The 15,151-nt window shown below is 45.3% G+C and overlaps 1 protein-coding gene across 1 annotated transcript in view; it reads right to left on the bottom strand.

Annotated features, from left to right (window-relative positions):
• Positions 1–7,178: 7,178 nt before the first annotated feature.
• LOC111976213 (low-density lipoprotein receptor-related protein 1) overlaps positions 7,179–15,151 on the bottom strand; it is a 54,705-nt gene continuing 46,732 nt past the window's right edge. The window contains exon 3 of the mRNA XM_024004960.2: positions 7,179–7,417. Within this exon, the coding sequence (XP_023860728.1) occupies positions 7,194–7,417 (224 nt within the window). The 3' untranslated portion in view covers positions 7,179–7,193. The remainder of the gene's footprint in view (positions 7,418–15,151) is intronic.

The following is a 15,151-nucleotide window of genomic DNA, read 5'->3' as shown; positions in this document are numbered from 1 at the left end:
TAAAAGCCTGTGGGGCACCCGGGGCTACAATGGCCCTTTTGTGTGGTCTCGCTGAGAGGAAGCGCCGCAGGCTAACACTGTGTGCCCCGGATCACACCTATTCACTGAAACCCACTGTGCCAAATGACCAACACTAACATTCACACAGAGGCAAACCGTGCCAATGGGAGCCAGGGTGCTGCCTCTCCAAGCCAACATCAGCCCCAGGCCACCACCTCACCATCCTCTAGCCAGAGCCTCTAGCTTTAACCATCACAATCAGTACTGCATATGTAGATATTGTCCGAAGAACCTCAATTTCAAGCGGTCTCATCTAAACATACACTACCGTTCAAAAGTTTGGGGTCACTTGGAAATGGCCTTGCTTTTGAAGAAAAAGCAAAAAAATGTGTCCATTAAAATAACATCAAATTTATCAGAAATACAGTGTAGACATTGTTAATGTTGTAAATGACTATTGTGGCTGGAAACGGCAGAATGTTTATGGAATATCTACATGGGCCCATTATCAGCAACCATCACTCCTGTGTTCCAATGGCACGTTGTGTTAGCTAATCCAGTTTATCATTTTAAAAGGCTAATTGATTATTAGAAAACCCTTTTGCAATTATGTTAGCACAGCTGAAACTGTTGTGTTAATTAAAGAAGCAAAAAACTGGCCTTCCTTAGACTGTTTCGATTACAGGCTCAAAATGGCCAAGAAACAAAGACCTTTCTCCTGAAACCTGTCAGTCTATTCTTGTTCTGAGAAATGAAAGCTATTCCATGCGAGAAATTGCCTAGAAACTGAAGATCTGGTACAACGCTGTGTACTACTCCCTTCCCAGAACAACACAAACTGGCCCTAACCAGAATAGAAAGAGGAGTGGGAGGCCCCGGTGCACAACTGAGCAAGAGGACAAGTACATTAGAGTGTCTAGTCTGAGAAACAGACGCCTCACAAGTCCTCAACTGGCAGCTTCATTAAATAGTACCCYCAAAACACCAGTCTCAAAGAACAACACTCTCAGGGAACGAGTCAGAAACGGAATACATGCATGCAGAGTCAGTGGTTGTGGCCATAGAATTCCTATAGAATGGAATTGTGTTTGTTGTGCCCCACTGTGCCCCAGAGAGGAGATGAGAGCAGAATACCATAGAAATAGATAGACTTCTATTGCTTTCATTTCCATACAGAACACTGCAACGAATAGACATTTTTCCACAGGACATGGAGTGTTACTAAGTCGACAGCACCAATAGTCAAACAGGCACCAGTCAACAACAGCACTCTTTCAACAGCAGTCTTCTTTCAGCCATTTAGCCAGGGTTAATGACCTGAGGAAACACGTCACACTGTTGTCTTGAGTCAGTGTTCAACAAGCATGCCGCACAAACACACACCAGCCTGAAGTGCTCAACAAGCATGCCGCACAAACACACACCAGCCTGAAGTGTTCAACAAGCATGTCAGAACGTCGACAGTGATCCTTTTAGTTCCACCGAGGATGGGCCGGCATAAGCCCTCTCACTAATCTAAATGTCTAGAAAACAACTTAGAGCTCATGGATGGACTACGGGGGGGGGCAGGGAGAGTTGTCTATGAATTCTAATGTCAGGGGTTAGGGAGACTTGTCTATTAGTATGCGATGTGTGAGCCTGAACCACACACACACGAGTATGTGAGTGGAGTGGAGCGAGGAGCGGAGCATGCCCAATTTGACTGGAGCGYAGCGAGATTCCTCAGCCTTCTCTCCCGCTCCAATAGCGCTCACTTCACAAGCTCAGMGCATGCCCCGGCCCAGCATGCATTTGTAGTCTACTTGTGTGCTGCTATAGTCCCTTGCTTTATCTACTGTCATGGAGTTCACTAAATATTTTCATTAAGAAACAGATAAAACAGACAGGTGTTAAATCAAAGCGACTTACAAAGATGAGGGGCAAGAGCGGGAGTGTGGTGATGTAGTGTCCACAACTAAATAATCATTGTGGGATCTGAAAAGACACATATCCCGAAAGCATGATGGCGTACTTACTACTGTACGTGCACATGCTAGGTGGAACAAACGAGATGGGTAGATAACTGTGTCAATGTAGCAAAGTATTTWTAAACAAAATAGGATCTCTTAAGTTTCRTTCATTTTGTTCTATTWTCTACATAATAGGCCATAATATTGGCATATTCCAATATTTCAAGAAGCTTTCCGTTTTGATTGGGTTATTTTGCCTAAAAATCTTCAGGCCTACCTAGAATAATAAAATAAACTTTGTATCCGTGCCCAGCCTGGCAAGAATGGCCAAAAGGGTGTTTAGCATCCCCAATGGCTCTGCAAGTGTGGAGAGGATATTCTCTACTGCTGGCCTGCTCTCCAGGCACCATCGCATGAGCCTGAAGCCACAGCCAAACCGGTGTTTCTAAAAATGAATTCAAAAAGGCACTGTAGACTGAGCCTAAGACATTTTTCATTTAATTTGTATTTCATTCTAAGTAAGTCACAGCCTATATTCGCAATTTATAGACTAATGATTTAATGCAACTAAATGTTGTTTAAATGCTGAGTGCTTTAGGTCCCTATCGGCCTATTGTGTTGCACTCGCAAATGCTTGACGATGTATTTCTTTGTAGGCTATAGCCTTGAAATAATATAACCTGAATAATTCATTTCCGTTCTTTCTTAGGCTCCCCGTCTGGCTCCTGACCTATTTAGAGTGTTTAGATGCTGTTTAATAGGACATGTAGCCTATTTGAAATGATGAGCGTTTCTTACATTCACCATTTCATGTTTATTATAATACATTTCACTCAAATCATATGGATTTGTTCCAATACTTCAAAAGCAATTGGTAGGCCCAGGTAGTCACAAAACTTGATGGGCGTTGGTTAAATTGTAAATTTAATGAATGGAGAGCCATTTTTCTTTTTTCTGTGAGCAAGGAGCGGGATTTCCGACCGCTGAACCACACAGACACACAGACACACAGACACACAGACACACAGAGAGAGAGAGTAGGTGAGTGATGCTGAGTGCTCTCCCAAACAGGGAAGCACAGAGGAGGAAACATATACAAGTTTGATGTTTCCTCCACCTCATGACAAACAGGCCAGTTCCAGGGCCTCTGATCAATATTTCAACTCACAAGCCCTGAACTAGGTGGGGTGAACTAGGTGGGGTGAACTAGGTGGGGTGAACTAGGTGGGGTGAACTAGGTGGGGTGAACTAGGTGGGGTGAACTAGGTGGGGTGAAAGGGACAGACAAGGACAGGGCCCTGACCAGGTATCAGTACACTAGCGTCTCCATACTATTTCACAACCTTCATTACTTCTAAGACTCTTTCCCTACCCCAGCAGACCTATTGATCGCTCCACATCCATTCCCTGCTACATCAATCTATACTGCAAACTGACTGGCTGGCTGGCTTGTTGACTGAAGGAGACGGCATGTGATTCAGTGGGCATGTTCTATTGGCTTCTGTACAAGTGACACTTAGCAGTGAGGAAGCTGCAGRGTCTACCTGTCCTTTCATCCAGGCCAGCCCAGGGTCGAGACATTCCTAACCCTCCACTCTCCTCCGTCAGTCTCTGCCTGGTCTGGAGACATGCCCGGACATGACCCTGTCCTAATCCTCCACCTGGACAGTGCCACAAATGGCACCCTATTCCCTATGCYGTGCACTACCTCCGACCAGGTCCCATATGGCTCTGGTCAAKAGTAGTGAGCTAGGGAATAGGGGTGCCATTTTCTGGAGCACGGTTTCCATGTGTTCGATGACATTCCCGAGTCCGTTCCAGCCATTATTARGAGCCGTCCTCCCCTCAGCAGCCTCCACTGGTGTAGGCCGTTGTTTGCCGTCTCCGTAGAGAAAGGGGGAGAGCCAGAGTGGTGAGCAAACAGACCCAAACACTGGCAGTATGTGCTAAACACACAGAAGGATTAACTAATAAGAGTAGCAAACAGCCACAGACTGGCTCATGTACGCATGCATACTAATGACTGTACACATGAATGGACAAAGCCATCGATCACGTGATACCAGTGGAGGCTGCTGAGGGGAGGACTGGCGTCAAACACCTGGAAACCAACGTTGGATTTATTTGATACCATTCCACCTCTTCTGCTCCAGCCATTACCACGAGCCCGTCCTCCCAAATTAAGGTGCCACCAACCTCCTGTGCGTGACACCGTTCAGTCCTGTGCGGAGACTCAATAGCACATTGAAGCCAAATGCAGTTGGTTAAGATGGCGTCTCATGGAGCCCTACTGTAACATACGCAGTTTGAGCTACTCCAGGAAGTGACGTTGCAGGCTAGCTCAGTCCCTCTCACTGACTAACTCAAATTGACGGCTGRCCGGGGTACTGCTGGGTGCCATTAGCAACTCAATTACCCTTATACAGTTGCGGCCAAATATATTGGCACCCTTGCACTTTTCTTTAATAATTTCCCATTTCTCCTAAAATAAGTTGACATTGAAGAAAAACTGTTGGTCTTCACACTTTGTTATTTGGTTTTTCAACATTGCAGAACCAATTATATTTTGTTACGTTAAGTTTACAATATTTATTTAGAAAATAAAAGACAAAAGTATTGGCACRCCATAGCTAGTACTTGGTTGCACAGCCTTTGGCCAAGCTAACTGCCAACAAATGCTCATTGTAGCTATAATAAGCTTGGTACACCTTTCTACGAGCACTCTTCAGCAGACCACATTTCAGCTCGAGTCATAGGTCATGGATGTGATTAAGATCTGGACTCGGACACTGTCCACTCCAGAGTTTCATATTGAACCAATACAGGGTGCTTTTGATGTGCGTTTGGGGTCGTTGTCCTACTGGAAGACCCACAGCCTTCAAACAGAGACAGTTTTTGGACACCGGGTTGAACATTTCATCAGATCTTGCACAGAGTCAAGGTGTCCCAAAGCAACGCATTATCGAACCTTCCACATACACACAKACACACTAGCGCGAGGGCACACATGCACAACCTAGAATGTTCACGCATACACAAAKACGTGAGCACTAATATTAACAACATACAGGCTAATCTTTTGATTCCGTTAACTGCCACCAATAGCCTATACTGCAACACTCTGATATTATCTTCACCAGGAATGAAAAGTGATAACAGGARGGGACTAGTGGGTCATAAACCCAGCTTTACAACACTGTACGTCCTAGTTCCTGACTAGCCAGATATACAGAGCAACATGARGCAACACAACCATAACGACAAGACAATAAACTAATTCTGGTCCCAGAATCGAGCATACAAATTAATATGATGACTTTTCAAAATCTCTTGCCTCAAGTAGGTTGCCGGTGCTTTCAATCGATTTTCCTTTCAAAATTACTGGAATTTATTATTGGTCCCAGGTCTGTTGGTGCCGTCTTGCCAATGACCATAAGAGCAAAAACAGATCAGGCTATAAAGAAGGGCATGCATAAATCATGGAGGGTTTCCATTTTGGAATGGGAGCAGAGGGGGACACTACCCTGACCCCATTCTCTTTCCCTGTCAATTAAACACTAGTGTGGAGATTATATGAGAGGCCTTGCCCACTTACTGGCCTCTTCTGTGTAGGTAGGTGTAGAGCGAGAGAGAGAGAGAGAGAGAGAAAAAGAGCGAGAGAAAGAAAGAGCTGTCGGAAGTTCTTTAAATCTTCAGAGATGTGTGTGAATGCCTCAGCTGCCCAGTAACACAGTAGGCAGGACAAAACCTGGCCATAACCCACGTTTTAAACACCCTTCCACCACCCCTCAACCTCCCACACCCAGTCACCATATTACCCTGTCACTCAAATGMATTGTAAAATGTATTGTACTGCGATAACTTCCTCCCTTGCCTGCCTCCTACTCTGGCTCCCTCACTCCCCTTGTCAACAACTTCTGGATAATTCTTTGAACACAGCGAATGACAGAAGCGCGCTTTGACACATCGGCACCAGGCTAGGGTCCACTTGGATTGCGCAAGCTGGCAGTTTGTTCAAGCAAACACTGGGATGCTTGTGAAATGGTGAGGCTTTTCATGAAATTGGGAGGCTCACACACACACTCAAACAACGTCGCATCAGAAGGTTCTGGCAAACACACTGTCACTGGTGTGTGTGTGTGTGTGTGTGTGTGTGGTAGTCCATCCTCACGGGGACAGATGGACCGGCGTGCTCGACCGGGGACAGGCGCTGCGGGTCATGTCTCGATGACATCGGCAGAACGTTGCGCAAGGCAGGGAATCTGTCCCTTTAACCTACTTCACACAAATGTCACTTCAACTCTTATCTCCCCCCCATTTCTGCTCAATGTGTTCCTGCTAGAATTCTAGTAAGCTGGATTATGAACACATAAAACTTAAGCAGAATTGTAAACACAAAACTAAAGCGGAAGTAATAAACACATAAAAAAAAGAGGAATTATAAATGCATAAAACAAAAAGAATATTCCAAAGAAAAATAAAGAGGCCATATCTTTCTTGGTATAAGATAGCTAGGACTGTGTGGACCTGTCAGTTCTAATGTGTTCTGGTCTTTCCAGAGCCTGTCGGTGTTCTAGGACGTTGGTCCGCAGAGACCCGTTTGTTTGGCGCCAATATTTGTTGTTGGGGAACCAAACCAACAAAAACATGTCCCAGTATAATAGAAACACCATGACATCAAAAAAGTTTGACTAATATCACTCAATTTCAGCTTTATGAATCCTCTGTTCTCGTCCTTTATCTCTCCAGTACACCCCCCCCACCCACCCCAAACTGTAATCTCTTCTCTTTTCCAATAAACACTGTCTTCCTCCATCAGCTGCTTTAATGAGATGGCCTCCGTTATCACAATGGCTCCTCTTCTCTCTGGGGGAAAAAAGTCATTAATTTATCAAATCAGGCCCTAGAGGCCCTAAATCAACCCAGGCTCTGAGGCCACTTCCCCGGCTCTGGCTGGCAGAGCGGAGCATTTATCCAGACAGCCAACCGGGCCGACAGAAAGGAGGAGAATCCCATCATCAAATCCAATCCCTATTAATTAGAGCCATAGAGAGGACATTATTGAGGCTTCTCATTGTGGAACCAGACAAAAAGATAAGAGCCACACAGAGGGGACATATTGGCTGTCTGAAATGGCCTCCTATTTCCTGGCCAAAAGTAATGCACTATATACGGAATACGTTGTCATTTCGGACAGCTATTGAGTTCATAGTGTCGCATTGTGGAACCAGACAGAAAACACAGTCACTGGCTGCAACAGGATTGGCTGGCCCAGTGTTCTGTAGGAGCTAGGAAGGACCCCAGAAAGCTGCGCGCGTGTTTGTGTGTGTTACCTCGACAGTGTGGCCCCTCGTCCCAGCCGTCAGTGCAGTCAGGGCTCCCATCACACAGCCTGCTCATGTGGACACACACATCTGTCCCCAGACACTCAAACTCATTGGCCGGACACCGGGACACTCTGTGTGGACCTGCAACACAAAATGCACAGCAGACAGACAGACACACACATTAGTCCGAGATCAAAAAGTACCACAGGAACGAGTAAAAGTCGTAGGATGGCACCCTGCAAACACGACTACATTTACAAATATCAGCTTAAAACACATCCTCAAAACGAATCAGGGACTTTTAAAAATGTTTAAAAATGTGTTCAAAAGACGAGAACATCTTCAAAAAGGGTAAATCAGAGTGTCGTTCAGCCAGTCGGCCTCAGCCAGACCGCTATAGAGATGTGTTTAGTGTTAAATAGGTCCTGCCAGGCTGTAGCCTCACCATWCATTGGGCGTGCTGTGATAAGTAGTGGACTGATGGCAGTGTATTAGGCCGGCAGGGCAGGGGCATCTAGCGGTTTGCGTTTCCTTTGTCAAGACTTGGGCCACGAGCTGACCGTACAGAACAGCTCTGTATATTGCTTAAAGATCGTCGTGTTGCCACGGCGCTGAGAGGATCTTAGAGCTCCTAGCTAGGCTGCTGTTTTACGTTCTGCTCTTTAACAGAAAATAAACATGTCAACGTACCTGTTCCCGCAYGCACACACGGTAAGTTAGAATTCAAAACCACAACCCTAACAACGAACGTCAAAAAAGAAAACGCTTGTTAGATGGGACCAAAGTTCTGTGTACAGGGAAACACACTGAATAAACAACTCAATTTCAGACAGGAACGCTTTGTCATGAAACGAAAACAGTGACAAAGGAATATTGTATATTACAGTCAACAATGGTAGAGAATACCAAGTGGTCTCTCTCTCGCTCTCTCTTCCTCTCCAGAAGAAACTAGGATTTCTCATCTGTCTCTCTCTCTCTTTTTGCCTCCCTCTCAATTCAATGGGCTTTATTGGCATGGGAAACACATGTTTACATTGCCAAAGCAAGTGAAATATATAAAACAAAAGTTAAATGAACAAAATATACAGTAAACATTACACTCACAAAAGTTCCAAAAGAATAAAGACATTTCAAATGTCATATTATGTCTATATACAGTGCTGTAATGATGCACAAATAGTTAAAGTACAAAAAGGGAAAATAAATAAATATGGGTTGTATTTACAATGGTGTTTGTGCRTCACTGGTTGCCCTTTTCTTGTGGCAACGGCAACAGGTCACAAATCTTGCTGCAACAGGTCACAAATCTTGCTGCTGTGATAGCACACTGGTATTTCAACCAATAGATATGAGAGTTTATCAAAACTGGATTTGTTTTTTCAAATTCTTGTGGYTCTGTGTAATCTGAGGGAAATATGGGTCTCTAATATGGTCATACATTTGGCAGGAGGTCAGGAAGTGCAGCTCAGTTTCTACCTCATTTTGTGGACAGTGTGCACATAGCCTGTCTTCTCTTGAGAGCCAGGTCTGCCCACTGAGTCTGTACATAGTCAAAGARTTCCTTAATTTTGGGTCAGTCACAGTGGTCAMGTATTCTGCCACTGTGTACTCTCTTTTTAAAGCTAAATAGCATTCTAGTTTGCTCAGGTTTTTGTAAAATCTTTCCAATGTGTCAAYTAATTATCTTTTTGTTTTCTCATGATTTGGTTGGGTCTAATTGTGTTGCTGTTCTGGAGCTCTGTGGGGTCTATTTGTGTTTGTGAACAGAGCCCCAAMACCAGCTTGCTTAGGGGGCTCTTSTCCAGGTTCATTTCTCGGTAGGTGATGTCTTTGTTAAGGAACGTTTGGGAATCGCTTCCTTTTGTTGTACATTTTTMGGGGATTTTSATAATTAGCAGGTATCAGCCTAATTCTGCTCTGCATGCATTATTTGGTGTTTTACGTTGTACACAGAGGATTTTTTTGCAGACTTCTGCATGCAGTCTCTCAATTTGGTGTTTGTCCCATTTTGTCAAATTCTTGGTTGGTGAGCGGACCCCGGACCTCACAACCATAAAGGGCAATGGGTTCTATAACTAATTCAAGTATTTTTAGCCAGATCCTAATTGGTATGTCAAATMTTATATTCCTTTTGATGGCATAGAAGGCCCTTCTTGTCTTGTCTCTCAGACCGTTCACAGCTTTGTGGAAGTTACCTGTGGCGCTGATGTTWAGGCCAAGGTATGTATAGTTTGTGTGCTCTAGAGCAARGGTYTCTAGAGGGAATTTGTATTCGTGGTCCTGGCGACTGGACTTTTTTTGGAACACCATTATTTTTGTCTTACTGATATTTACTGTCAGGGCCCAGGTCTGGCAGAATCTGTGCAGAAGATCTAGGTGCTGCTGTAGCCCCTCCTTGGTCGGGGACAGAAGCACCAGATCAGCAAACCGTAGACATTTGACTTCAGATTCTAATAGGGTGAGGCCGGGTGCTGCAGACTGTTCTATTGCCCTCGCCAATTCATTGATATACATGTTGAAGAGGGTGGGGCTTAAGCTGCATCCCTGCCTCACCCCCTGGCCCTGTGGAAAGAAATGTATGTTTTTGTCCAATTTAACCACACACTTATTTGTGTACATGGATGTTATGTCGTACGCCCCCCCTCTCCATCACCCCTTTCCATCAATTTGTATAGCAGACTCTCATGCCAAATTGAGCCCAAATCTTTTTTGAAATCAACAAAGCATGAGAAGACTTGGCCTTTGTTTTGGTTTGTTTGTCAATTAGGGTGTGCAGGGTGAATACATGGTCTGTTGTACGGTAATTTGGGAGAAAAAAACTGAGAATGATGTTAAGAGTTTTAAGTATAGCTAATTGGAATTTGTGGTCTGTATATGTTATCATTTCATTTAGCATATCATCAACCCCACAGGCCTTTTTGGGTTGGAGGGTTTGTATTTTGTCCTGTAGAGAGAGAGCGAATGACAGCGCGAGTGAGAGAGCGAGAGAAAGCCTTGCCTCCTGCGCAGGAGAAGAAGAAAACATTAGCTTTGGAGTGTCTTGCAAGGTTTGGATTTCATAAGAATAGTTGAAGGTTCTGAATGTGTTATTTTCATTGAGGTGAGGTCAAGTACAACCAGGTGTTTGAAGTTATAACAAAAACTAACATCATAGACTAGCCAAGCCTACTGCAGAGAGAAAGACCTGCATGGGGTAAAGTAGTATTATACGCTGTGTCTCCAAGGTAAATTCATTCTGAAGTCACAACGCAATAACAGATGCCCTCTAAACAGATTATCTGTCATAGACAGTGGATAAAACACGCTACAAATGCCCGAGGACATCACTAGTAGCCAGTTTGAAAATGCATCCTTTTCCATTTACGAGCCTTTACGACATTCATGGAGAGTTCTCAGTCTATCACAGCTACAGCCACCACAGAAGGTAGTCACATTTCACAGTCACTGTGCCTCCACCACGGAAACGTCTACGTAGACGCCGCTCTACTTCAGCGTAGTARTACAGCTGGCTCAGCACCAGTGCCGCAGGTACCAGAGCCTTTAGATAGAATGAAATACCTCAATAGTATTTGAATGTAGACGCAGTTCTACCACAGTAATGCGCCGGGCTCAGCAATGGAACAGCAAGTAGTCTTAGTTAGACATAATAAAATAGCTCAATATAAATCTCTGCAAGTAGATCAGCCACTGCAGGGGACACTGCCTCATACCCAGACTTCCCACCACCTTGTCCTCTCAAAGCTCCTGCTTTACATTCAATCAACTCTGAGCCTAGCCATTTCACAATAGACTGCAGGATATGGAATAAACTWGCTAGCCCACAGAATGGATCTGTTTGGCAACACTCCAAACCCGGTGCAGGACACGCTGTTGATTTACTGTTGTCCCAAGCAGTTGTCCATTGCAATCAAAAGGAAAAGAATGGCCTAGGAAAAACTAGATATAGCGGGTAATAAGAATGTCAGAACCCTCTCTAAGCCCGAAAGGTCTGCGTAAGACCTAAGAGTTGCCGGAGGAAAGTAAACAGAAAGGAAAATMAGGAATTTAATAGCAGGGAGCAGGACACAAGACAACCATACCGGATTACACAGTGACTTTAAGATGAGGYTAATAAACGGTGGCCTCTGGCCTGTCTGTTGCAGTCTGGGAAGTTGTTGGCCGTCTATTGAGTGACACAGACCAACTCCCACACCACACAGGCAACGCCTGCCTAGTCACTTCCTCCTTGATCTGTCAGTGGCACCGGTCAGCACATTGCTGTGCAGCAGTGTCAAAGGGAGACTGATCGAGAGCTTCCGGCCTTGCCTTCCGCCACCTCGGGCTCTAGAAAAACACAATTCTGGTTCGAAGCCAAGACAAGCATTTCTTACAACATTCTCGCCATGAAAAATGGCTATATTCCTTATAACAATCCGGTATCAATTAACATAATGTGATCCCTGCGACTATTTTCTCTCTGAATGTTGTATGGCTCATGCTTCCTAATGAACAACAGTTACAGATTAGAAAGTACAGAAAATACAACATTKGACAGGGGAGTGCAGTGTGATCACTGCACAATACACATGGTTTAATTCACAATCCATTTCTGTAACTAATTACTCTCCATTCCATTTCAATAGCATAAAGTTGTGCGCGTGCGTGTGCGGGGCAGCCTGATCTTTGGAGAAAGACAAAGAGGGGCGAGTCAGAACAAGGTACGGAGCGTATCGGAGCAGTATGGAGGACTTTGCGTACGGAGAGCTACTGAGATAAATTACATCTCCAATACACATGACTGTTCCCAATGAGGGATAATTACAGCAATCTAATGAARTCCCTCATCACCTAATGGTGATGATACTAAATGGAAGGGGAGGGAATCCTCACTGTTTCTTTAGGGATGTTAATGACTATGGTCTATAGATCTAGTCTACAGTGATCATATCGGTTTCATACCATCTATTTCTTTGTTCCAGATTCATATGTGATTCAGGTGTGAGATGAGACAAGGGGAAATTATACCTTCCCCCTAACCACCTCAGACTCTTTCACCTCCTTCTGTCACCTCAACCAACCCCTACTACACACCCCTACCCCTCGCCCCCCTTCCCCGGCCAGTGTGGTTACATAAAGACCATAAATTGTGATCCCCTGTCGCGCTTTTGTCCTCAGTATAAAGGCCTGGGTTTATTCCCGTCCTACAGGGGTCCGTGGCTCCKCTGCCAGGCCTCTGACTCCCATTCAGACTGCTGTCAACTGTAATGAACATGTACCTCAGGCAGGGTCAAAGGCATGGCTAGTGACTACACTGGAATCAAAGGCAAAGTCCCAAATAGCACCCTACTCCCTATATAAAAAGACACTACATTTGACTGAAGTAGTGCACTATAAAAGGAAATATGGTGCCATTTGAAACGCATTAACAGTGTACCGTACAGTAACTACTCAGTACAAACATATGCGGGGTCTGCCCTGTCTGACCCTACAGTACCAGACCTATAAACACAGCTCTCGTAGAGAGCTTACACACCGAGGACACTTTCCRACCGGAACGAATTAAATCATCCGTGGTGCCAAATCCAGACATATGGAGGTGACATTTAACTAATACGTCCAGTGATCAAATGTCAGAGAGGGCATAGGCTCCTGCAAAACACTGTTATAACTCTTCCGACAAAGTGYTTGTCTGAGATGGGGCTTACATGAACATAGCATTTTCTACACAACATCCAACTCCATAAACTCTCTCCCAGACTCCCACCTCGTCTGAATTAATAAATAGCAGAACAGCATTTTATAAATGTTTCATATCTCCAGAGGTTGTTATAAAAAGGCAGGATATCATGAGGATATCTCCACGAACATAATGTCAGACTTCTCTTTACAACTTCAGATACAACAAAACAGTCCCTTTGAATATCTCCTAAAATAGCATTGGGGGTGAGTGGTGAGACAGCCAGGAAAAGGGAACAGAGGATGACTAACATGTCTGAAAGGTAAGAAAAAAACCACAGCGGCAATTACACAAGAGGAAAGACTGGAGAAATTAGATTTGAGGACGAGAGAACAGAGGCTTGCTTGCTATGTCTAGATTGTCAGCATGGGTGTAGAGTGGAGAGAGAGATAGAGGGAGAGGCGAGGCGGAGGGAGAAGTGGTGGGGGGGGGGGAGAATGTGTGTGTGTGTTAAAAGATAGCACCAGAAGAGACAGAGGGAAGACAGAAGCGCTGCCTGTCTGGCGTGAGAAAGCCCTGTATTCTCTGGCTACTGACAGGCCTTGGAGGGTGAAGAGGGCTCCGGAGCACCGGGCTGAAGGATTTACAGGGCTTTGCTCCTTCCTCTGTGGAAGTCTGTGTGCGTGTGCGCGTGTGTGTCTGGAAGCGTCTGCACCTGCTGCCCCTCCAACCTCTYCAGCAGCCACTGTTAATGGGACAATGAGCACGCACACACACGATGGGCAACTGGAGACCCTCCCCCTGCCTCGAACTGTACAAGACCATTTCTCTCTAAAGGGATTATTTTAGCTTTAGAATGCAAACCCACTTCCTGAATGCTGAATACTAGGCCGCGTCCCAAATCTCACCATATCCCCCATATAGTGCACTACTTTTCACCAGAGCCCTATGGGTCCTGGTCAAAAGTAGTGCACTAAATAGGAACCAGGGTGTCAATTGGGACACAACCCTAATCTGGTAATTTTCTGTTGTATAAAAGACCCTTTCCCCCTTGGATAAGCCATTCCCTGACACTCCTTTAGTTCACAGACATTTCCTCCACTGGTTCCTCCATCCCTCCACCGTTTCTCCCCACCCCCCCTACCCCCCCCCCCCCCCTCCCACATCTCAGTCCTGTGTGGCTCAGCTGAATGTGGGTTCCGATCCCATGGGGGACCAGTACAAACAAAATATGAAAATGTATGCACTCACTACTGTAAGTCGCCCTGGATAAGAGCATCTGCTAAATGACTAAAATGTCCACCATTCCCTCCACCCCTCTGCAGTCTGCTCTTTCCCTCTTCCCAGGGGGAAGAGTCAGCCGATGCATGACAGACAGACGGCTCAGACAAACGGGGGCCACACACAGCCTCCAGTCGGGGCTCAAGGGCACAAGATGTACAGATAACCTTGGTGTGGCCTTGCCGCCTGGGGCCTGGCTAGCTCGGGAAGCTGCAGGGAGCAGCTAACTCAATCACCCAGCTCTCCTCAGAAGCTTCAGGCTACAGCATCCTAACCATCCACCTCCAATGGGGCACTGAGATTGTGTGTGTGTGTGTGTGTGTGTGTGTGTGTGTGTGTGTGTGTGTGTGTGTGTGTGTGTGTGTGTGTGTGTGTGTGTGTGTGTGTGACTGTAATAATACCACAGCGTGGACACATCACTCCTCTCTGAGCATCTTTATTCTGTACAGGCACGGACCCATCAGCTGTCGTTGTCAATATTACATTCCATCTGTCCAGGCTGTCATTCCATAGGACTGGACCATAGTGTGTCCCCTGATGCTAAACTAGAACAATTACGTAGAGATATAAGCAGAGTTGGAGCTTTCGAGGGGGTCAGCTAGGTGACTTTAGGGAGGCAGTGGTTGTCTTGGAGCATGGTGCCCCCATAGGAACAAGGAAGGGGTTGGTATACCAGAGGGCAAGAGTGCCTCAATAGAACTATAGGGAGTGGCTGGAAGTTAACAAGTGCTAATTGACCATAGTTTTAAAGCTCATTTTCTCCCACTGACTCAATAGAAGCTGTTAACATACCTTCTGAATACAAAGGCAAAGCAATTTACATGATTCAAACGCATCTCAGCCAGCCCATCTTGGACATTAGCATGCTAAATGGAGAAGAGGGGAGGGAYAAAGTTGAACACAGAATTGCGGGGAAGGGTAGTAAATCGTTGCATAAA

Source organism: Salvelinus sp. IW2-2015, linkage group LG17 (assembly GCF_002910315.2).
Source record: "Salvelinus sp. IW2-2015 linkage group LG17, ASM291031v2, whole genome shotgun sequence".
Lineage (NCBI taxonomy): Eukaryota > Metazoa > Chordata > Actinopteri > Salmoniformes > Salmonidae > Salvelinus > Salvelinus sp. IW2-2015.
This window is presented reverse-complemented; position numbering and strand designations above follow the sequence as displayed.